The sequence below is a fragment of the Cheilinus undulatus genome, linkage group 13, assembly GCF_018320785.1.
Source record: "Cheilinus undulatus linkage group 13, ASM1832078v1, whole genome shotgun sequence".
In the NCBI taxonomy this organism is placed as follows: Eukaryota; Metazoa; Chordata; class Actinopteri; order Labriformes; family Labridae; genus Cheilinus; species Cheilinus undulatus.
Genome location: NC_054877.1, coordinates 13,102,122 through 13,128,000, shown reverse-complemented (window position 1 = coordinate 13,128,000; position 25,879 = coordinate 13,102,122). Strand labels below are relative to the sequence as shown.

At 39.6% G+C, this 25,879-nt stretch overlaps 1 protein-coding gene across 1 annotated transcript in view; it reads left to right on the top strand.

Annotated features, from left to right (window-relative positions):
* Window positions 1-3,377: 3,377 nt before the first annotated feature.
* Window positions 3,378-25,879, top strand: part of LOC121520611 (netrin-G1-like) — a 136,833-nt gene continuing 114,331 nt past the window's right edge. Inside the window, exons 1-2 of the mRNA XM_041804153.1 lie at window positions 3,378-3,501; window positions 10,749-11,385. Coding sequence (XP_041660087.1) covers window positions 11,140-11,385 — 246 coding nt within the window. The 5' untranslated portion in view covers window positions 3,378-3,501; window positions 10,749-11,139. The remainder of the gene's footprint in view (window positions 3,502-10,748; window positions 11,386-25,879) is intronic.

Here is a 25,879-nt window from a genome sequence, read left to right as displayed (position 1 = left end):
ACTTGTCCCACTGAGCTGTCTGAGCTGTCATTTAAAGTGAAATGAGACTTTAAGGAGCAGCGGTGGACTTCTTCTAAGTCACTGTGGCTGCAGGGAGACTTCCAAGTGGCTTAACCAAAGTGTGGTAAAGGAAAAATCAAGTATGTGATTAATAAACATTAGTGCACTAATTTTGGACCTTAATGGTATTACAATAAATGCATTTATATTAATCACAAGAATGTACCTAAATTACATAAATACAAAAATAATTCTCTTTTTAGTCATAAAGATTAGCTTGTGGTCAATAAGTATATTACAGGTAGTGCTTCTTACCAGAGAATTTTTCTGAGCATCAGACCTGACATCAGATTTCTTTCTAAACCAGCATAAACTATACTAATATACTGATATCATCTTATCCTATACTAGTATGTCAGTGGTTTTTAAAGTGTGAGGCGGGCCTCCCCTGGGGGGCGCCACAGAGCTTCAGGGGAGGTGTGGAACCATAAACCAGAAAAAAGTTGATTTGCTTTGCTAACCTCTGCCGTGCATTGAGCAAAATGGATAGACTTATAGCTACTATAGGGACTATAGAGCAGTGTTACTCAACCAAAGAGCCAAATTTTTGAAAATACCTTTGCAAGAGCCACAATCTAAGAGGTGAAAAGAGGCAAAAACAGCTTGAAGTAGCAATAAAAATAGGTTAAAAGTGGCAAAATGGTCAAAAAGCAGCAAAAAATAGGTGAAAAGGGGCAAAAATGGGGAGGGAAAGTGGAAACATGGTCAGAAAGTAGCAGAAATGGGTGAGAAGTGACAAAAAAATGAGTGGAAAGTGACCAAAATGGGCAAAAAGCAGTAAAGACTGGCAAAAATGGGCAAGAAAGAGAAAACAAGTGGTATGTAATGACAAAGGGTAGTTTAAATGGGCAAAAAGAGGGAAAAAAATGTGAAAAAGTGCAAAAACGGGATAAAAATTGCAAAAAGAAGAGGCAAAAATTGGGAAAAAAGGAAACAAGCGGTATTTAATGGCAATAGGTAGCTTAAATGGATAAAAAGTGGCAATAAATGGTTAAAAAAAGGGCAAAAAATGGGATAAAGTGGCAAAAATTGGGAAAAAGCGTCAAAAAGACATTTCAAAGATTAACAAAAAATTGGAAAAAGAAGGGGTATTTAATGATGAAAGGTAGCTTAAATGGGCAAAAAGGTGAAAAAGGGCAAAATGGGATAAAAGCAAAAAAAAGGGGGGGAAAAGAGGCAAAAAGAAGTTGTAAAATGGCCCAAAAAATATGAAAAATGGGTATTTAATGGCATTATAACTGAATAAGAGGGAAAGGCAGATGTTTAAGGACATTTGCAAACCAAAATATCCAAAATATATCGATGTTAAAAATGTTTAAAGATTAGACAGAAATGTTTGAAATGTTGTTGTTTAATTTTTTTTTAAAATTTGAATCCTTTTGGTGGTCGGGGGCCCACTGAATGAATCAGTTCTTCTTAGGGGAGGCTCACTCTTCCACACTTTGAAAACCCTTGCTATATGTTACTTAAATATATTAATATGTCATACAAGCTTGATAGACTGCCCAGCCTTACTGGAAAGTCTCGTTCTAACGTGTAAAGTTGAACTTTTCCTGTTGGAAAGCCTCTCCAGGGCGCAGGAGCTGTCCCTGGTGCTGAAAATGCATTAGAGCACATTATACCAGACAGTGGAGAAAAAAACAACAACAAGAAAACAGAGCAAGAAACTAAGATTAAAGATGATTAAAACACCCTTTTTCCTGTCTCTCTGAGTGAACACAATCCTGTTACATCCCTTTAAAACAAATATGAATGGAGGAAATAATGGCTGGAGAGTAAGAGTCTCTGAGTTTGAACCTGTTCTGCACTGACATGGAAAACGCTCCACTCAATTACTGCTGTGACCTTCACGTGGGCGCGGTTGTTCCTATCGTGCAATCTCCACCAGTTGGCATTACAGCACAATTAAAATGCGTGTTCAAAGCGACCTGTCACCGCGGTTGTTTGCCGTGCAGCTTGGCACCCTGTAGTGGAGAGGGTGACATCTATGACTCCTCGCCAAGGGAGCCCGGGAGACGCACCTCACCACAGTTATTCTTCCTCCTCTGCCTGCAAAAATCCTCCGAATAATTACAGCAACAACTCCGGCCAGGGGACTTTTCCTTTTCTCCTGTTTTTTTTTTTCTGCGAGCGCATTATCAGCCCTCTACATTCTTATATGGAAGGTAAGAGCTGCTTTTCGTTTGTTTCTTCCAAGTCCTGCAGCGGTCAGAGTGATAATTACCGGTTTGTAACCTGGGGGCGATTCTAAGAAAACAAACCGAGATTTTCTCATCAGATTTTCCGCCTCATGTTCAATTCCTTTCCTGCAACTTCACCTGCATTTTAACTGATCGGAACTGCGATTTTCTGCCCGTTGTGTTAAGTTTCTCTGGCTATGCTCTCCACATGCATCCTTTGTCATTTTAGTGCGTCTTTAAATGCAGTCATAAAAACCTTAACGAGTTTGGTCATAGGCTAGATTTTTCAGGGAGGTAGTAATAATGAAATTTAAAGGTGGACATTGCTCTGTATTTCTAAAATGACATCAGTGTATTTCGGCTTGCAGCTGTTGGACGCTGCTGAAAGCGATGCAGCTCATTGTTGAGCAATTGGCGTGCAACTTTACACAGAGGAAAGCAATTTAGTGCCACTCCAGACAAGTCCACTATTGCAAACAATCCACTGCATGCAAGAGTTAAGTATTGGCTCTTTTATAATAAAAAGGAGCGCCGAACGCGTCTTTGCTTTGCTGCGTTTAAAAAAAAATCTCAACTCATGAAGCAAAGATTAAAAAATAAATCTCTCATTTGAGGTTGTTCGAGTCTCACAGGCGCGTAAAATCAACAGCTGGAGTTGCAGCCACAATCGTCAGCTTTATCTTTAGGACCCGGCGGAGCGCTCGTTTCAAACTGGACATAGTGGCTCCATTTGAGCAAAGATTGCTTATCGCTCCCACCTCTCCCGCGTCCTCAACTCGTCCTGGCTGAGAAATCAGCCTCTCCAATGAGTTGCTCTCCTCCGGGGATGTGTTTAAATAAGCCTTGATGGACGCTAACGAATTCGCGTGAAACCCCCTGAACGGCTTTCTTGAAGTGTTTGTCGCGCGCCATTCCAGCGATCGCTGCGCCAGGAGCAGCGCTGCGTAAAAGCCAAACAGCTCGTGTGGACAGGAGTCGGTACTCGGCGGCGATTGTGAGCGAAAACGTGAAACGTGAAAAAAGCCCCCCCTGAAAGGAAATAAGGCTGCTTTAGCGAGAAGGAAAAGTTTAGGGGAAAGTTTAAAGAAAGAAAAACGCAGCTGTCATCGTGTGAATGCGCGCTTTCTGCGCACGAATCGCTTTTATTGCTCCAACTGGTGCGAAATTAGAATAAACCGAGAAAGAAGGAAGGAGGGAAAAGCTTTCTGCAACTACTCTCAGCAGAACGTAACTTGTTGAATGAGGAGGAGTGCATTTAAATGTGAGTATTGTTGTGTTTTTGATTGTGCATTATCATTTTTTATAACAGCCACTTGAGTGATGATGACAATCGTGACTAAATGAGCAATAATGGGGTAATTATAGTGGGCTGTTTCTTGCTTAACTGTAATCAGGGCTGAAGTGGGTTAAATGAATAAGGGATGAGTAGCTCGAAGAGACTGAATTAAGGCGCTTTAGTTTCAATCTAAGGCGTTTTATGGTTTCCTTTTTAAAGTTTAACCAAGCTGAGGAGGTTTTTGTATTTTGTGGAAGAAAATCAGAATTTAATTTACGCAGATTGCACATTTAAAAGCTGTTACTAATTTGTAAGTTTTCCTGTTGTCCACTGTCGTCTAATAAAGGAATAATGAGAGCTTAACCTGTTGCGCAGCAGGTCAGTAAAGTCAGAATTAGGTGTGTCTCGCTTCTGCGCAAAAAAATCAGACGTTGCAGATAATGAGCAGTGACACTGTGATTAAATATCCAGGCAACTAAAAGTTCTTCATCAACATTATCCATTCGACCATGCAGGATTAAAAAAAAAATCCCTGGACTTTCCTGCTTGCTGTCACTCCCGTGTTTCTGATTGCATGAATGTTACATGTCCTGGAATTTTTAAAATGTTTGCAACATGCTCTGCATTTTTGCATGCCAGTGCTTCAGGAGGGTAACTTTGAATAATGCATGGCTGCAGGTTGCATGTGCAGACGCCTTCAATCTCCACACTGAGACCCTCACACCGTCACCACATCGACCACAGAGGAGGGGGAAAAGACCTCCATGCAGGAGAGCACAGCCAGTCCTTGTTGTAAATAAAGTGTTTCCAATTGAAGAGGTCAAAAGTTTAGCCCCTCTGGACTCTGATTGTGTGTTTTATGTGCTTATGGATCCATTGCAGCCATTAAGAGGGAAAACAGAGTGGGAAGGAAGGACAAGATAGACAATAAGAACACAGACGTGTGCCAGAACAGACATGCTTGTGCTTGCCAGTCGATTCCACTGTGACTCATATGGAAGGGTTGGTTCTTGGCGCGGAGAGCGTTGGAAGCATTAACCCGTTTATTGTTGCAGTCATCAGCCAGCTACAAAGCATCAGTCTGTTTGAACTGGCTGTGAATCAGGAGTTATTGGTTGGAAATGTGCAAAATCAATAAAAACAACAAGGCTGTTTTGCTTCCAGAAATCCTGAGAAGGTGCAGAAAGAAAAGGGAAGGTAAAAAGCAGATCTTATAACAGCTTCATCTTGTAATTTCTGATGTCAGTAATTGAGATTGTAGCCCTCAGAGTGAGGATGCACATGTTTCAGCACCACGGACAGCTCCCCTTCACTCACCCTGTGTTAGGATCAGAAAAAAGCCACACTCAGAGACTGAGAGCAAAGCCACACTTTAGCAGGATTAGTATAAAATGAATGGGGTGAAAAAAAAAAAACACATCCGCCATGGGTTTTTAAGAGTCTAGCTGAGAGTTTGTAACCAATATAAGCCACGGGGAATGGCTGCATGCTGACTTTTAAAACACTCTGCCATGCTTGAGCTGCCCAGGGGATGGAATGCAAGCGGACACAAGGGGGTGTTTCAGAGGCTTCAAAAACAAGTGAAGGAAAAAAAGGGGAGAGAGGAAGAGAGAGGTGGTCACCCTCCGCTCTCTCTCCCTCTCTCTCTCCATCCCTGCATACGGGGGGCTGCTCAAATATTGATGACTTTTAATATAGAATCTGACCTCATATTTTTCCCGGAGAAATTATGACATTTCTCGAGCTTCTGCTTGAATTTTTGAGATGAAGATGGAGGTGAGAATGCAGACATAGGAGTGATTTTCTCATACGCTTTCGTGGCATGTAATTGTGTGAAATTTTTTAACACTAAGGCCTGTAAGTGAGCCAGGATTGCACAAAGAAACCGTATGAATCAGAGTTATTAATTAATCTTCTGCAGAGACCTTTGTAAGAGATTAATAAGCTTCCTTAATGGTGTCAGAACACTTATTTTATGCTGAAATAATCCATTGAGCATTAAAGAAATCATATTGCGTTTTTTTTTCCCTTCACTTGCACCTTAGCAGAGCTCTGATGTTAAATGGTTCATGTCCACAGAGGTCCACAAAGCATCCTGACACCTTCCTTTCATCTGTATAGATTTCATTACTCCAGGTGTCTATGGATTAAATCCAATATTCCCCTGGTTAGCTCCATTTGCCGTCGCTTATTAGCTTTGAATGTTCCCTATTAAATAAAAATAAGATAAGCGACCTTCGCCACCCTGCCGCTGGTACCTAATTTGCCTGCCTTTATAATGAAAGTCAACCCCCGTGTTATGGAACGGAGCCGTATCTATAGAGCATGTGTGCTCGAGATGAGAGTGGTCCATCCCATGATGCATCTATGATCTAGGACTGACATTTATATTGATGAAATGTGATGCACACATCCCCAATGAAAGATAGTCATCTCTTATGAGCTCCAGCCATGTTATCATATTTGTAATTGGCCTCTTCTTAGGGGTCATAATGATTGACACAAGCACATTTAAAGAGTTAAATTTCTTCCATCAGTTTCTTCCCTTTTCCCAGCAGAGGTCTGTCAAACGAAGCCCGCCATCCGTACCTCCTGACAGGGCTCACTTTGAAGGCTCTGCCCAGGCTGAAAAGCAGAGCTGATCATTTCTCAGGCTCGGATCTCTCATTCTAGCTGGAATGTATTCAAGCCTGTAGTCATTTTGTGGAAAAGAAGAACATTATGTTGGGAGGGAAAGCAGTAATTGGTTTGAATGTGGGGAAAACCAGTTAAAATTGGTGCGATTTTCAGTCCCGAGACAAGACGGCCAAGTTAAAATACTGAATCCTAATGCCTCCATATGTCGGCAGGGAGCACAGAGACTCGCTTCTGTGTGTGTGAGAGCCACAGCGACTCATTAAGATCAGATTCTGTTTCCCCAATCTCATCTGAATCTTTGTCCTTTTATAATTAAAATCTATTCCTCTTAATTAATTTGATTTGACTCGATTATCTCGTGATAAAAACTCCAATCTTTAGGCACAGATTGAAAGAGTAGCTCTTCCTCCGAGCACTAAAGCTTCAAACCCCCCTGCTTACCTGGGAGAAATTTGTATTTCAGCAGTGACTGTTGGTCACAGAGGGTCGGATGTAGCCTGGAGGGAAGAGAGGGAAGCTGCTGACCGGAAAGTTAAAGGTTCAACTGTTTGTATGAGGCATTATTTAAGTCTGTGCTGCATTAAATATAGAAAAGTTAAGTGGAATAATGGTAGAATAGTTCTACGTACTCGTAGAGAGCAAAGGATACACCCATACCTGGGTGTATCCACACTTACTTTACAAAGTCAAAAGCTCCACTCATTAGAGCACACCGGGCCTCATTCACTGATATATTCAACAGGATTTTTCATAAATTTGTTCAGAAGAAAGTTTCTGAGAGAAATCCATGTTGGAATTATGATATGCTCTTAAACTGCGGAGCTGTTTGCACCTGTGATGTTGCCATCGGTTGCCACAGTTGCCATCGTGATGTCAGGCTGTGCAACATAATTGCATGAGAGGATGCAGTTATTTTTGTATTAAGTAGTTCTTGAAAGGTTAACAAAAAGGCCGGCAAAATGTCCTTTAAGTCTACAATAGTGCCATTATTAGATGTGCCTTCATATCAGAAAGGACGAACCTTAATTTTTGGAGAATGTGGATGTATTTTGGGGGCAGTACTGTGGAAACAACAGGTTTTTGTTTTTTTTATGCACCTAAATGTTTGAATATTTTGAGTCAAGAAATACACACTGCAAACTAACATAGTTCTCTGCATTTTCCTTGATAACCAAGCAAATAGACTCATGATACCATTTATGTATCATGTTGTAAGTGCTATCATAAATCACAGTATTGTCCAGGATAATCACAGTTGCACATTATTACCAAATCTTGCATCATTTCACCTCTGTTCTTAAGGTGATGAATGCAAGGTGCTTGGAAACTGAAAACACAAGCACATTTGTCCTAGTAAGCATATAAAAATGCCCCTTTTATGCCAATATAAAGGCATGAAAGTGCAGGGCAGTGTGCAAACACAGAAGGCACTAGTGATGAGAACTACAGCAGTTTGGTGATCCGGGTCACTTGGTTCAGCTCAACAGGAAGAGTCGGCTCTCTCGTCTCCCAAACAGCTTTATTCTGTACCACTTTGGCGTAATTTGACCTGCCAAATTTAACATCATTTGTCATAAGAAATGATTGATATCTGTGCTGGTATTTTACTCCATCCATCCGTCCATCCGTCCATCCATCCATTTTCTACACTGCTTATCCTGTTGGGTTTCCAGGGGTATTTAACTTCAATTCTAATAAATATTTTATAATAGAAATTTCATGTGTTTTTGGAAATAAACCATCTCCCAGAAACATCTTGCAAGTCAGATGAAATCTGCTTGCTGGACTCTATGATACACCTGATACTAACCATAACACAACACCATCAAGCTTGAGTCCTTAATGCGTAACTTGCCTTTGGTAGAGTGGTGGAGGAAAGATCATCCCTGCTAATCAATCACATATAAAACAAACAAAAAAATAAACAATAGTTGGAATAATTACAATGATATAAAACAACTTTCAAATGGGATTAAGATCTTATCATTTACATAAAAGAGCCAGCCCTTTGAAGGGCTTGTTTCTTCAAACAGAGGACATGGGGGTGTGGGCAATGTGGGGTTTGGCACAATGGCGCTAACATGTTGTGGCGACAAGCAGCAGTAGTTGTGAGAACTTAGTGTATGTTTCAGGTCTTTTAAAATCTTTTACATGAATTTTAATTTTGTTCCATCATCTGTTGATAAAATCCATGGGAGTTATTTCTAACATGGATGTATGTGTCTACATATTTCTTTTTTTTATGATGTGAATGGCTGTGTGGACTTCTGCTGCAAACAGAATTGCCTCTCGGGGACAATAAAGACTTCTAATCCAATCAAATCTTGATTTAAACACACATTTATCCAAAACCTGATGCTTTTAAATGATGGAACACCAATGTTCATACACATATCTGATATGCTTATAGTTATAAATTCATTTTAGTCAACAGCAAAGCTATCACCAATATTTATAGGAGTAGAACATACTTTAAATTTTAAAGAAAAACTGAGAAACAAACATCAGCGCTTAGAACACAATTTTAAAGGTCACATATTTTACCCTTTTAAGACAAGTTTATATTGGTCTCAGAGGTCCCCAAAACATGCCTGTGAAGTTTGTTGCTGAAAAAACACTCCAGTATTGGATTTTTGCATGTCTAAAAACCCCTCTGTTTCAGCCCTGCTCAGAATGAGCTGTTTCTGTGTCCGTGGCTTTAAATGTCTGACTCCTCCCCTGACTCCACCCCTCTCAGGAAATGGTTGTGGCTTAATGAATGTAGCTCTCCCGATCCTCCTCTCAGCCGAGAGGAGGATCGGGGGGAACTTTCTTCCATGCAGGGAGGGCCAGCTGAACTTACATGACATCATCAAGGCAAAATCTGAGAACGGCTTGTTTCAGCACATATTTTCTGAAAGGTGGAGAAAGAAGGGGGGTAAGGGAATGGATTTCTCCAATTCTTGGGGGGGTTGTGGACAGGCTAGGGGCATGTATTTTTGTTAGAAAAGCCTGAAAAAGTGTATTTTGCATCATATGTAACCTTTAAGTTTTAGGAATAGGGATGAAAAAAAAGACACTTAAGCTCACGTAGCTCTCTTGGACAAGCCTCAAACTCCACACACGTGTCCATAAATACGTCCTAAGTTTAGAGTCAATATGTGTCAATATGTGCAGTCAATGTATCTGTATTAAATATTCATATCTGCTGATGAATGCTCAGGCAGGCCATGGAGTAAAGCGCTGCCATATAATTGACATGAGTTGATCTCCTACAAGCCCTCATCAGCTGACAGCCAGCTGATTTGCTCTAAGCATGCTATTGGCTAATCACACCATATTCTAACTGCTGTTTGGCTACACTCCTCCACCCCAACTCTTCTTTTATCCTGCTTCTGACTTAATCAGTGTTATTCTTTTGTCACCGATGCCCGCTCTGCTCTGGGGAGATTTGCTTGCTTCTCTCCCTACCTCAGGCTTTCCTTATCAGCACAGGAGATGCAGAAACGTGTGCTGTTCCTGCTTGATGCTTCCCACCTAGGCTCATGGAGGGACAGGGGGCTCAGAACAGCCAAATATAAATAATGGAAACAAGAGAAAATGAATTACTCCTTATAAGGAAAAATATTAATTACAGCAAATCATGTGTTTTTTGACTGAGTGTTCATAACTGAACTGATATGCTCATAATAGAGTTTATCATTTTGCAACTAAGATCAAACACTGCATGCATAAATTAAAACTCGACCACGTTTAAGTCAAGAATTTTTGCATGTCATTTGTTAATATGAAAGTGTTAGATTTCTAAAAAGGATGAAAAATAGAATTAAAATTGATATTTTATTGTGTCATTCTTATTCTAGCACCTTTGAGTGCTGATGAGAGCATCATTAAACATTTCATCCTGTCATGTCAGCACTCAAATGTTCAGAAGAGTACTCTGGAGTGTTCTTAGATTTTATTTAAATTTCTTGGCCCATTGTTATTCAACAGGAACTTAACTCCTATTTACAGTGTCATTACTCTATTAGAGCTGGATATAGCTGCTCCATGTTATTCCCCACTCTTTCTTTTTTTACCCGGGACATTGAGACGGTGCCGGTCTCCGCTGACTGCTGCCAGGCACCATTACCTGACGAGTTAGGCCATCTGACTGATGGCTTGTGATAGGTCTGAAAAACGTACAATCCCTCAAATAGACCATTTCTGTCTCCCAATTTTACTTTAATATTTCCCAAATGCCTCTAAAGGCTTTGGGACAAAGGCAGCTCCGGATCCGGCTAGCAGGGAGCAAGAGTCGGGTAAAAAGCAATAACTTAAATGTCGTGACTTGACACATGGAAATAAGGCTTTTTGTATGAAAATCAAATGGAGATTAGACTTTGCAGAACAAGCCCCCCATCTGAATGGTATACAGTGATTTTGGCAAGGTTATTATTGAGGGTTTCATATAAACAATGGAGGCTTGTGTGTGCATTATGTATGTGAGAGGCACTACTTATCCCAGTGCCCTTAAACCATGTTGAAGCATTGTTAAAATTTTAATACTGTGTTTCAGCTGTTTTATGTGTTTTTGAAGTCTATTTAAGGTCCTTTTTTCCTTCTCTGTCCTTTAGGATGCTGCCTGTGGCAAGAACCACAGGAGACCGAGCTCAGGCGTCTGACAGCCACTGACTTATGAGGAGTGTCACCCCCGCTCTGCACATCACATCTGACCGCTAGTTGACCCTTTCATCGACGCTCAACGCTTGTGAGGAAGCTCACTTGTTGACACAGCTCATCAGCCAGGCAGAAGTGGCAAAAATCGGAGAATAAAGAAGTGAATGGGGGCTAATGGCTGCCTGAGGCTGCTTGCTCAAAAGTAGCAACATGCTGCCACAGTTCCCAAATGATCCATTGCACCGCGCAAAGCTGCAATTAGTTTAGAAAATCCCTTGCAATATTGTCATATCTGTGACCCAAAAGCGGCTGTAAATATAAAGAAAGAAATTCCACAGAGAAGCAGCGATGTTTTGGCTCGTATTCTTCACTCTGCAAGCAGCGTGCACCAGCGTGGCGCATGCCATGCAGCATTACCCGGCGGCTTGGGGACACTATGACGTGTGCAAGTCCCAGATCTACACGGAGGAGGGCCTGGCATGGGACTACATGGCCTGTCAGCCGGAAGCCACTGACATGACAAAGTACCTGAGAGTGGCCCTGGACCCCCCAAATATCACGTGTGGAGATCCACCAGAAACGTACTGCGCTTTGGTGAGTTGTAACCTCGGCCGTTCCCTGATGGAGACAAATGAGGCTGCGAGGCGGGATCACACAGCATACTGGGTCAGGGATAGAGAGTGGTGCATACAAGGCAATGTGCAGCAGAGATTGATGCACACGGAGCGGCATGCATTAGGATACAAGTGCTAAGATCAAGCAGCACACTTAGGGGCAAGACACAAACACGCATCAATAAATGCAGATATATACAGGCATGCACATTTGCACCCACAAGGACATGCAGGCTGTTTGCAGCATACACAAACCTAATCAAATGTTCACTCACATGCACACTTCTTCACACAGACATGGAAAGGCATAAAGCACATAGATTTACTGCATACATACATCAGGTTATGGAGGGTGAAAGCACACTTAGATAAAACACATTTCTTTGCTTTTCTGTCTGCAGTGGATATTTTTTCCAACACGTTAGCTTATTCACAAATTTCTTGCATTTAAAGCCTGTGAATTCTAAAGGGGCCAAAGACAGGACAGTACTCTAAATAATTAAGTAAAATATCATGTTCTTCTGGATACATTCATGCATTTTCTTGCGGAAATATCTCACATTCCAATGAGAATTTTTGTGACTCGTTTTAAAACGACTGAACAACTCTATTCTATCTTTAACCTTAAATGTTGTCAAACTTATCTCCTCTTAGGCCATTGAAAGCTGCAATTTGTAAATTTTCAGAACATTTCAGTGTCAGTCAGGTTTAAAAAATGTAGCCAAAGCCTTTTAAACCAGCTCTACATCAACAAGCACACAATGATAAGAATGAAAGATGTTTATCTTTCAATACCTTGTGACTTGATTCCAATTTCTAGGGGGAACAGCTGAAATCAGAATCCATATTTGAGTCAAACCGATTCCCAACACAGTCTTTATTTTCTATAAAGAAGTGCTTGTTTTAGCATGTACTTTAAACTGCTGTGCAACAAAGAGCTGGATTATTTTTCACATTTAAAAGCATAATAATACATGTTTGAGGTAATGCATTTTAGCCTCTATTTGTTTTTTTTTATCAGCTGAATACTTTTATACGCAGAAAGTACTCATTTCAATTTTGTTACACTGCAACCTGATGCTACAGTCCAAAAATCTGTTTTTATCCTCACTAATATCCACTCAGTACCCTGTCATGACAAAATGAAAACAGAATTTTAGAATTATTATTTAAAATAAAAAACTAAAATAACCCTTTTAGCTTTCATGAGACATTTTTTGAAACTCCAAGTGGGCTTTCATGTTTTTTCTATCTATCCACCCTGCCATAAAGCCCAGACTGGTGGTCGGCTGCAGTGATGGTTGTCCTTCTGGAATTTTGCCCCATCTCCACACAGGAGCTCTGGAGATTACTCAGATTGATCATTAGGGTTCTTGGTCACCTTTCTTAGGCCTTTTTTTCCCCGATCACTCAGTTTGGCTGGTAGGCCAGCTCTTGGAAGAGTCCTGGTTGTGCCAAACTTCTTCCATTTGAGAATTACAGAGGCCACTGTGCTTTTGGAAACCTTTAGTGCAGCAGATTTGATTTGTAGCCTTTCCCAGATCTGTGCCTCACACCAATCCTGTCTCTGAGCTCTGCAGGCAGTTCCTTTGACCTCATGGCTTGGTTTTTTTCTGATATGCATCGTCAGCCGTGTGGTGTTCTATGGAGAGGTGTGTGCATTTTAGAATCATGTTCAATCTTGTTTATTTGTCACAGATAGACTCCAGTCAAGGTGGAGAAACATCTCAGCAAAGATCAAGAGAAATGGGAGTCACCTGAACTAAATTTCTAGTGTTTTTGCAAAGTGACATTTCAATTTTTAGTTTTAACAAATATGCAAAAACTTCTAAAATTCTGTTTTTACTTTTTCATGATTGGGCACCGAGTGTAGATTAATGAGGATACATTTATTTTTGACTGTAGCATCAGGCTGCATGAAACATATAAAATTGGAAAAAAAGGGTCTAACGTGCATGGGTCTGAAAGCCCTGTAAATAGAGGAAAACCAGAATGCGAACATTTATAAGTGCTTAAACTGCACAACACTCTTATATGGTGTAAATAAATGTGTGAGCCTAAGAAAGAAAAATACTGACCAGAAACTTGTCAGAGTAAAATAAATATAGCATAAATGTAAAGCTTTCACTGTTGATGCTGTAGGAGAGCCAATGTTAAGGTTTAACAAGTGACCGTGTTAATTGCTGACTTTCTCCTGAAAGTGTCAGTGGTTTCTATGGTTACAGCAAAGGTTCAAAAAGAGAACATGTTCCATGAAATCTAAAATATACTTGTCAGATATGAATGTAATGAAAACTAGTTATAAAAAGTACGGCGTTCCCCTGGTGACATCTGGAAGAAAAACGAATATGGCATGGCCAAAACATAAGACATGAGAACAAGATAGTTATCCCCTGTTGTGAGTAGTTTCCATGCATTTACCAATGCTCCATCACTTAATGGATTATCAGTTCGCTTCATTTTATTGCATAAAATCGTCATTTTTTAAATCTATTTTATCTATCAGTTTATTTGTCAGGGAAAGTACATAGGCATTTTTACATCCAATTGGAGTGCAACAGATGCCATGTATAAAAGACTTTAAACCATGCTTTATTTGTAGTCCTTGTACCTGGTTATACTTTTAATATATATCACACCTAATACAACAGAATAAAACAGAAGTTAAAGACTGATAAGTTTGTACATAACTTAGATTTGTCTTTCTTTGAGCCATTGTTTTACCTTAATATTGAACGCTATGGAGTCAGTTAATGTTTTTTTGTCTGTTGGTGGAGTATTTTGGTACGCAAGCCCATTTCCACCACTTAAAAAAATAAAAATGTGAAAGTTAGGCAATTCTAAAAAAATAAACAAAACTGGAATCCTAAGTAAAAAATCATACTTTTGAGATAAACAGTCAAAATAATGAAATTAAAAGCCGAAATCATGAGCTAAAGTTGGAATTATGAGACAATAAAGTCATAATTATGAGATAAAAAGCCCAAATTATGATATGAAAAGTTGAAATTACGAGATATAAAGTCACATCATAATTTCAACAAAGCTGAGGAGGGTGTAATGATCACAGTCCAGAGAGAAAAGGTTAAGCACCCTGTCTCAGATGAGGAAGAACTGAGCACTCAGAGGAGGAACTGTATTAGTGTAGAAAGGGGAGAGTAATAAATACAAGTAAAGATCTGTGCTAAAATAAAATGAAATGAAATGATCCATATATGCAATGAACAGTGATAACTTCTGTTAATGGTGGAGCATAGATAATTTCATGGAAATTCTAAACAACATGGGCCTGTTTAATTAAAAGGGATATTACACTTATTTAAACATAGGCCTGTTCATTGTATGATTTTTGACCTTCACCAAGTTGTTCCGCTTTAGGCTAAACATTTCACACTGTACCTTTAAGTTTATCATGGCCACAGGATAACTATTTCCTACAACTTACTATCTTGTTGGCTGTCTTATCTCAAGGCCCAACCTAATATTTTGTTCCTACGAAAGTCACCACGGAGGCTTCGTTACAAACAGGTTCTCTAAGTTTTTGATACTTATGACTTTACTTTACAGATGCATTTAATGCATAGTCACCAGTTCACATGATCACTCATTAAACCATAACACTGGTCTTTGGCATAGACCAGTGGTTCCCATCCCCCCCCCCCCCCCCCCAGGCAGTTATTCAGTAGGCAGGCAGATCCATCCTACAACGATCCAACCCAAAATGATTGTGACAGGTCTGAAAACAGACCAGACCAATCAGCATCAGTTGAGGAGAACAAGACGGTATCTAAAAGAGGTATTGAGTTGTACTGGAAGCTGGTCACAATGGCTGCCACCGATGTAGCATTTAGCTTGGATATAGCTATAGTGTAGCGGCAGTTTGATCAAAACTGAACCACTCTTCTTTAAAAAGAAGAGTACAGAACTGCTTTGAAAGCTTTACATGGTGGAAAAGCTGTAGGTGCTCCTCTCCCGGCATGCTTCAACATGAGTTTACAATACTTACTGGCATGGTTTAGTTGTAATGGAAGCTGGTATTGCTGGAGCAGAGGAAGCTATTAGCTTGATTGTAGCTTTTGAGGGAGTTTTAATCAGATCTGGACGACATTTCTAAATTGAAAGAGAAGCAAAGAACCACATGTAAATATATGAAAGTGTATCTGACATGTGAGGTTATCCTGCTGCACCAGTAAAGATGGAGATGGTGCATGGAGAAAATCACAGCAGCAGGGTTTGTTGCTGGGATTTTGAATTTCAGCTGTTAAAAATACATTTCAGATAAAATAAAGTATGACCAAAATATCAATTTTGGGAATCAATTCAGAACCTTAGAAATTTATAGTGTGATTCTGAGGCGAACCAGTTTTTCTAGCACCTCTTATAAACATACATAATTGCACTTGTGCTCCTACACACCAAACTGCACTCAGAAACACACACATACACTGCACACAGACAAAGAGGCAGGGGAAGGATCAGTGTTAACAGTGACAGGGTAATTGTGCTGGTACAGTTATTACGCTCTGCAGTCTCTTCACAGTGTTTAGCGCTGTGTTTCAGCAGGCCTTATCAACCATTATCAACAGTTCAAGCTCAGGTTGAATTTGTTAAGAATCACACTCAAAGTAAGCAGCGAGAGCTCAGAGGCTTTAAAGTGCTTCATTAGAAGTCATGTGTGTGCCCGCAGAGAGCTCCTGCGAGTAAATATTTACCAATTAAAACGGGCATCTTTTAAAGGAGAGGGGTTTTTTTTATTCTCACAGCTCCAGATGGCACAGAGACATTTAATGCCGCTGTAGGATGAAAAAGGAGATGGTCTCCTGTCGCGTGTGATGTTCTGTAAAGCTTTCTATCAAAATGAACTGTGGAACCTTTATCGGCCTGCTTCATCACCTTGAACACACAACATCAACAAAACAAAAGAGATGCAGACAAAGAGGAGGCAGGGGTTGGACTGATGAATCATTTCACTACAGCAAGTCTGGGTAGTTAAGGATGCCTTTACAACATCCCTGTGTTTTCATTTTATTTATGTGATTAAATCCTTGTCCCTAAATTATACACAGTGCTTAATTATTTTTTTTTAGTAATCCCAAAATGTTTAAATACCTCCACATTCAGGACAGCTAAGGCCAGAGACACAATGCCTCTATACATGTGGACCTTTGTGTAGGCCAAACTTTGCATAAATGTACACTCTGACAGACATTATTTTCAGATATTGGGAGAGGGGGTCTGGCTGCAGACCACAGATCTCAGACACCCCCTCTTGTAGACCACTACTGTGAGACACTGCACCTGTCAAAAGAGAATTTGTAGATACTTTTTATTTTCTTTAACCCAAACTTTATTCATGATCAAAGCCTACCAGTTGAATTTGTGAAACAATTCAATAAATAACCATTGCAAACACTACAGACTAATCAACATTTCATACATTAAAAAAAAGACCTGATGTCTAATCCAGGAACACTCTGGTCATACATTTTACCATTTTATTGCAAAATGGATATACAGTTATATTTGGCGGAGAAGGCTCAGCTCAAAAGATGCTCCCTGGGCTAGTCAAGCAGCATTCTTCAACATACCAGGGGGTGCATAGCAAGAAACCCCCATCTTGATAGATACATTTATGACATGTATTGAATGCAATAAAGTTAGTTCAAAAGCAACTAGTTCATAGTAGCATGAATTTAAAAATGAGGATGCAACATGCTTTATGCTATAAAGGAGGAGGCTGGGTTGGAGGAGGTGAAGCTTTGCCAGCAGCTGCAGCATAGTGCATCAGCATTAAGTGTTATATCTAAATGGACCACTGTGATGAAAGAAAGAGCTGTGATTGGCTGTGGCAGCTAACTGGGATCAGCTGACTGTCAGTTGACACAGCTTGGTGTACGACTACTGTGTCCCGCATGGACTAACGCTAAGCTTCATGTAGCTAACGTAGCTTCATTTTCAGTAGCTTTAGCTACATACATATGTAGCTGCATTACCTACATAGGTGACATAGCTAGCACAACTCTTTAGCTTTAGATTTAGCTACATAGCTACGCTACCTATGAAGTTTACGTAGCTAATGTAGCTTCATTAGCTTTAGATTTAGCTAGGTTACCCACGTAGCCACATTATCTACCTGGCTGTTGTAGAATTGTTAGCTTTACCCTTAGCTGCATTGGTGTGTTTTCATGAGAACAAGCTGTTTTTGTCCTGTGAGCAGACTCAGCTTTATTAAATGTTTATTAAATGCAGGTCCAGAATATTAACATATCTACTAATCTATCTAACACTGTTAACACTTGTGATTAATCTTGAAACCTTAACATGTTAAAAAATTAAAAAAAAAAACGCAATTTAATCATATGACTAAGTTTGACCACAACTTGCTCCCGTAGTCCTCCAGTGCGGATGTTTACGTGCCTGGGGGTGAAGAAATGAGAGGTGGATCAGACACAGCCAGCAGTGATGAGTGAGGAGACAGACCCAGGTCTGATTGATGACTATTTTCTTATTTTAAAAGCTGGAGAATGTTAGTTAAGATAAAACCAACAGGGTTTGAATAATGCATTCCTACACTGATTCCATAACTATGTTGTTGTTGCTTTGCCACTTACTTTAAAATGCTTGTGTTGAATCCTAAACAGTTACCGAATGATAAATGAGAGCTGTGTCTCTTTAAGGACGCTCCAAGCTTACCTATTGGAATAATGCATTCATTCTTCACATACACTCGGTGGATAAGGTGGTAATCCTGATTAGTGCATGACAAGGCCCATTGCATTCAAACCTGATGCCACACATCTAGTTACATGCAGTTGAAAAATTCAGCATCAGCGTTCATAAATGTTTCTCTCTAAACAAGGGGAATTGTATGGAATATATTTGTTAGTAATGTGGCTCTTAAGATGACTGTCAGTCAGTTATCACTTGATCACTCAACCTCTTTGGTCTGCACTGAAACATCGCTATAACTGTTGGATGGATTGCTATGAAATATAGTACAGCTCTGTGGCTTTGGACTTAATTAATTATTAGTATTGGCAGACTGGAAAAGAAGACATTAAGTTAATATAAGGTATAACTATAATACCAGGTCAGAGATGGAGTTCACTGTATAGGCTATAAGCATGCAGCAGAGCTTGATGAGCTTACACAGAGACAGTGGCTAGCATCTAACAACTCATTTATGAACAGTGATAAACAGACATGCATATTTGTGCTGCACATGGACATACAGGCTGTTTTGGATAAACACATACGCAATCAAATGAAAACAGCTGTCTCCATAGGCACTACATGGCTTACGAGTAATTACTTATTAGGTGGAATACATAAAAAGGTAAAGACAGTGGGGAAAATAAAATCTACATCAGCACAGTAAGTCTGCAATATTTTCAAGGCACTATATTTTAAAACAACACAATTTTATTGTTATTTTACTGATCAGAAGTATTATTCAGTAGACGAGTCATGCTTATTTAAACTGATCCAGGTTCTAAGATGATAATATTTAAAAACTACAGTTTATGTAACATGTAGAAATGGTAAATAACATTTCATGCCAGATGTTTTATTCTGCTAACGCCAGACATATCACTCATCAAAGCTGGTTATTTATCAGCATCACATCAGAGGAAAAGGCTGCACAATGCTAAATCCTAGGTGATAGTTTGAGTTCAGGATGCAGAGGGAAATTTTTCCGTCACCAAAGCGCTCCAGCTGTAGAGGGTGATAGTGCAGGAGGGAGGTTATTTTTGGTGAGGTAATTAAATATGACAGACTCTCTTGCTTTACAAAACTGTGATCTAAGTGGTGGGAAAAGGACTCAGATAATTCACTAAAGACTACAAAGTGAAGTTACACAGTGTTACAACACGGCAGCAGTGATGATTATATCATTTGTCAGACTATTGTGTTAGATCTAGTGGGTTGCTTTTGAATTTGGCATTTTAAAATGATCAGTTACATTAAGATTTTTAGCAATGAGGTAAAGAGAAGTTTGCATGGTTTGGTTAAGGTTTTCCTCAGTAAAGTTCTTCTGAATCAAGGATGCACTGAGGCAGTTTTTGACTTCAAATCAGACTTTATCAGCCCTAAAACAGGTAAAGGTTTCCCGACATGCAGACAATACTTTGGCAGGAAGGTATATTGTCTGACCTTTTCTTTTTCTTTTTTTTTTTTTTTTTTTTTAATTATTACTTTTATATAAGTACCATCTACATGCATTTGAAAGACATCCACTGGTGCATCCCTGACACTCAGGATGTTTCAGTGGAGCACTGTCATTTAAAAAAGTCATCAAGCATTTATGGTTAGAAATGTTGATCAAGATTGAACGGTTCGGGTTCAGGTTAGTTGTATTTGTAGTAGGTATAATTAAGATTATACCTACTACAACTGTAAGAAACATACAAGGAATTAAAAAACATTTAATCATTTATTTAACACTTATGGACTGGTACTGTATTTTTCAGATACATGAATATCAATACTTTTTTGGCTTATTGGTATTACTATCAAGTCTCACAGGCTATAACATCATTATATGATGATATGATATCAATGGAGTAAAACATCAGTTCTTTGCAGGGGTAACATGAGCTAAAAGCACATCACCATTGTGCATTAAATTAATAGTACCTTTAACAATCAGCTTGAAGAAAGGCTGTCAGTAGCATGCAATGAAATCTGTCTGCGCTGAAAGAAACATGCGCTCATAACACTAGTTTCAGCTGCTACAGGACGATTCCTTCTTCATCTACTCACATAAATGCTTAAAGTGCTCTGGAACTTTGTAGCAAGACCTGGAAGTCAAAAATATAAATCCAGTCCAGAAATCCTGGTGAAATCGGTAGAAAGGAAGCTAATTAGCAGACTTAACGAGTCAAAAGATGGTTATATATGACACGTTCGGACAACCTGAGTAAAGTAGATGACTATCATACAGCATGTAAAAAAAAAAAAAAAAAAAAAAAAAAAAAAAACAAGGGAAATGAAGTTCTTCTGTACTTCTCTTGCAAAAGTTTGTCATCATTTAATCTCTCCACTTACATTTGTCCACTTTGAGAGCACCAAATTTGTCCAATTTTATCCACATTTATGGCTCCAAATTGGATACTTTGGCTTTTGTTTCTCTCAGAATGCTCCAAAGATGGCACTTTGTGTGTTTACTGTAGTGGCATACAAGAGGACACTTTTTCAAACATTAGGGCACTGAGTGCAAGCACTAAGTCCACCGTTAGACAGACTCCGATCTGTTTGCATGGTCCAAAAGAGGGGAAAAAAAGTGCCATACCAAAAACATAAAAATAACATCAGTATTGATATCAGCTATAGGTAAAATTGATTTTTTACACAGCTGTATTGATACTGTGTCTCTATTTGGTATGATAGAGAAGTATCACCATTTGCCTCAATATTACCTTTATATTTATGTTTCAAATGCAGAAAATGACATCATTCTTATAATTCTTACACAGAAGGATCCCCTTTGACCTGAATTTAACCCCATCCACGGACCGCAAAATCTGGCTTGCAAGACGTCGCTTTCAAAAAGTACCAAAAATCACAAGAGTTGTTCTGATTCTGATACCAGAACCTGAATTACGTCAATTACTGCTGAAAAAGCAGGTTTTGGTATTGAAGAGTACACAAGTTTATGCACTGATCAGATATAATTTGGTTTAACTTTATATTTTGCTTTGTTTAGCCATGCTAAATGTTAGCACTCTAAACCGGAAATCGATTCTTCTTTGCTTGGAAAACACTGCATGCATGAGCTAGAGCCGGGAAGAAGAACCAAAAGACCAACTGCAGCTGCAAAGAATGATAGCTGCGTGACCATTTTTCTGTGAATGTGACCGCTAAAATGCCTTCCAGACCTGCGCTGTCGTACTTGACAAGATGTGACACAGTTTATCAGAAGTTAAATAACATACGAACCATAAATTGTTGCCTTTTACTTGTTTTTCCTCTTGAAGCTAGCCGTTGTGCTTTCCCATTGACACTATTGATGCCTTTTAATCCCTTGCGGCAGCATTTTCAGCGAGCCTGGAACTCGTGTGACTCTTGCAGACTTTAATGATTAAATCCACACCAGTAAACCCGATATTTAACACCTTTTTATCCATTTTAATCCAATTATGATCATTTATTACTGCTAGCTTGAATGCTAACCGTCATATTGGTTACCCTTTGTGGGGATCTGTCAGCCAATGGCAGACTGTTCCGTAATCATGTGATGCTGCCAAAATAGAGCATAAAGGAGAGACAGATAGAGAGAGCCTGTGATGCAGCCCTCTGTATTATTGTTATTTTAATACTTGGTATCGGTATCAGGAAGGGTAATTGTAACATCTCAAAAAAAATACTATTTTTTTGTTAGATTTAGCTGGTATGGAGGATTTTGCTTGCAATTTTTGATGACTAAAAACATTACGTGTACCAATTTTGCATGACTTCTTTTTGTTGTTGCAGGTGCATTAAAACAGGCAGTAATATTGTTTGATATTTATTAGTATCATACTAAAGTTTAAATCCTGTTATCTTGAAACCTTGAAAGGCAAAAATATAAAATTGCCAAAACAGGTGTGATACATCCTATTCCACTCATGTACAGAATATATTTGAAATCTTGATACTCCCTTACTCCTGTATGCACATTAAAGCCCACACATATCTTCCCTCACCTAGAAGCTTGTGTTATGTAACTTGTCAGATTTCTCCACATCTCACTGCCAAAACGTCCGTCACCTCTGACATGAATCTGAGGTCATCATCGTCCAGATTATCAGGAACACGGCCTCCCCCTGCACTCGCCTAAACATCTGTTGTGTGTTTGATCTGTTTACACTCTCGTCTGGCACACAGGCAGACTGACACCGGTGACCTTATCCACCGGTGCTTCCTCAGAGTTTGTGGGAGAGATGAGAGAAGCATGCAAATGAGCTCTTTTAGCCAATCACTAAGTTGCCTGCAGTTGTGAAGCCCGGTATAATCACTTTCCCCAGGAGTTGCTTTGCCCGGCGGTGGATGGTCAAAGATCGGATGTTCCTCCCCCTCTTTCTCCCTTCCTTTCCTCCCTACTTCCTTCCCTCTGTCACTCAAGGATTGTTTTTTCACGTTTAAGCGTAGCTTTTCCGAGCAGTGACAGAGCCTGTGTGCGTGAAAAGGGCATTCATCATTCAGGAGTTGATCTGTTACAGCTAACGTCTGAAGCCTGATTTTTTATATGACATCCTTTTGTTTTTTTGGTTGTGCTTTCTCTTGAATGTTTAGGACATGTGATAAAGTAAGTATAGAGGATAAAAAGAGTGGAGGACAGGTGTGCTACACTGGGGAGTTAGCCCTGTTTTTATTTTTAGCTGCACACCTTCAGGGGTTCTTCAAATGTGTTGGTATTAAGGCTGTTCTCCTGTGGTGCACTGTGGCACTGTCACTCACTATCAGTCAGCAAAGGCTTCAGCGCATTCTTTAACTATTCACACAATCACAGAGTAAAAGATAGCAGAAAGAGATGGAAATATTGCTGTTTAAAAAGGGAATTGATTTATTTTAGCGTAGTTTGAAAAAAATACTGTAATTTCTTAGTCATGCATTCTGTTGTGACTAATGGATGAGAGAGACACTTGTAATCAAATGCATTTTCATAGATTAGTACAAATTATACAATTAGCCTCATTTGAATGCTTGTAGGCGAGACATTTATTAGACTATTACACCACAAGGGCCCAAGCTGTTAATGCAAAAGAACGCCTGCTGAAAGACATCTGCATCTTAAACCTCCCATAATCACTTTAGATATGGTTAACAGACACCAGACCGTTTTTAATTACAGCACTTTCCTCTCTGTAGAACTCCAAATCAGGTCGGCTTTTAGGGAATAAGAGCCAATTAATTTGATTTATTTAGAGAGGAGGTTAAATTCATTGCAATTTGGAGTTGAATTAAATATTTCATGGTTAAAAAGTAATAGGCATGGCCATGTTTATTCCACCAAACATGAAAAGAGTGGCAGATGGCTGCCACCGCGTCATGATCTGGCTCTGCTGGGTAAATAAATTCTGCTTTGTTGATCGGACCACCGTGAGACTGCCGTGGTGCAGCAGTGTTTGGATTAGCACCCTGCTGCAGTGGTTTGAAAAGTGGCAGAGAAAATCTTGAAGAATTTGAGATATGCTCCGTTCTTCCACAGAATTTGTCACCTCATCTAAATGAAGGAATGTTAATTTTGATTCAGCATCAAGAGCCCTCCCGCTCTGCAGCAGTTGCTGCAGCGCTGATTTGTCCACGTCGCGTTAGCAAAGCACAAACATTTGTGAAGCCCATGCAGTGGTGTTGCTTATTCCAGCTACTCTGGGTCTAACTGGGGAGATTCTTGTAATTCCTCTGAACTTTATTCAGCTCTCTCAGAATGGATGAAAGGAGTCGTGGCTGCCAGTTCACCGCTCGGCCCCCTCGGAAGCTTAGGAAGGAGAGACGAGACGAGAGCTCCCACTAAGCTGCTCGGAGAGACTGCCACGTTATTGACAGTCAATGCAGCAGACTTATCTTTGCTGGCAATGACTGGAGTCATTGTGAACTTTCAATCTGTGTCTTATATGCCCACAAGAACTGATGTAATAGACTTTAGGAGGAGAAATAGATTATAGATGAGACAAAAGGAAGGAACCGTTAAGGCTGTGAGGTCAGAGACAGAAATAGTGAGTCTGCAGAATGGCATGAGCTTTAGTTCTCCTTCAAGATATGTTTGTATCCTGTGACTTTCCTTTGATAGTCCAGTTTTAGAAGAAAAACGCAGTCATTGAAGTCTAAATATACACATTATGGACAAAAGTATTTGGAACCCAGTTCTTAGTTGTACTATTTTGAGCCCTTTTGACCACTGTCACCACCCTTTTTGCCACATTTTTTTTAATTTTTGATTTGTAGCCAGTTTTTGCCATTTTGAACCTAATTTCATCCATTTTTAACCCCTTTTCACAACTTTTGTCTCACATTTTTTCCCCTTTTTCCCCATTTTGCATCTATAGCCCAATTTTGCCACTTCTTGCCCCTTTTTGCCACTTTTTAACTGCTTTTCATCTATTCTTGACACTTTTTGCCTTTCTTAATCCATTCTGCCACTTTAATCCCATTTTTTCTTTGAACCAATTTTTGCTACTTTCATCCCATTTTACCACTCTGTAACCACTTTTAACCACATTTTTCTGCCAATTTTTGCTTCTTTACGTATTTTCACTACCTTTCAACTGCTTTTCACAACCTTAGTCTGACATTTCAGCATTTATTTTGCCATTTTTTCCCCATTTTCGCTACTTTTTAACCTCTTTTCATTACTTTTGTCTCAGATTGTTTCCCTTTTTCCCCAATTTTGCCAGTTCTTGCCCTTTTTTTAAAGTATTGCTATACTTTTCACCTATTTTGGACCCTTTTAGCCTTTCTCAATCGATTTTGCCGCTTTATCCCATTTTTGCCTTTTTTGAACCAGTTGTTCTCACTTTTATCCTATTTTACCACTCTGTATCTACTTTTAACCACAGTTTCAAGTTCGTTCTACTTATTCTCTGGCATCCTAACAAAGTACAACATAACTTTCCAAACGTTGTAGTCAATGTGCCCATTCACAATACAAACATAACCAAAAGGGTAAATCTGTTTCAATTTATAAAAGGCTACATTTTACTACTGCATAAATAAATATATATTATTTGTTTCTTTGATAAGAGTGGTTAATAATCAGGTAAAAAATAAACTATGATGTTCACAGATTGACCTTATAAAGGAACATGATTTTCCCCATCTCCAAGGGTCCCACAGTTTGACTGGGCCCCAGAATGCTCTCCCCTTTTTCCCCCCTTATGGGCGGCCTTGCACTGGGGCACAGTCATGTTGGAATAGAAAAGGGCCTTCACCAAACTGTTGCCATCGAGTTGGAAGCATAGCATTGTCCAAAATGTCTTGGTATGCTGAAGCATTAAGATTGGACTTCACTGGAGATAAGCAGCCTAGCCCAAACCCTGAAAAACAGCCCATTACTATTATCCCTCCTCCACCAAACTTCACAGTTAGCACAATGCAGTCACATAGGTAAAATTCTCTCAGCATCTGCCAAACCCAGACTCACCAATCTGACTACCAAACAGAAAAGCATGATTGGTCACTCCACAGAAGATGTTTCCACTGCTCCACAGTCAAGTGTTGGTCTGCTTTACATCATGCTTGGCTTTGGACTTGGTGATGTGAGGCTTGCATGTAGCTGCTTGAAGCTCCAACCACACAATCGTTGTGTTTACATTAATGCCTGAGGAAGTTCAGAACTCTTCAGCTATAGAGCCAGCAGAGAAGTTGTAACTTTTACTGTGATTTTAGGTGGTCTTCTGCTTCATGGCTGAGTTGCTGCTTTTCCTAAACGCTTCCACTTTGTAATCGTTTCACTCACAGTTGACCGAAATATCCAGCAGGGATGTAATTTCACA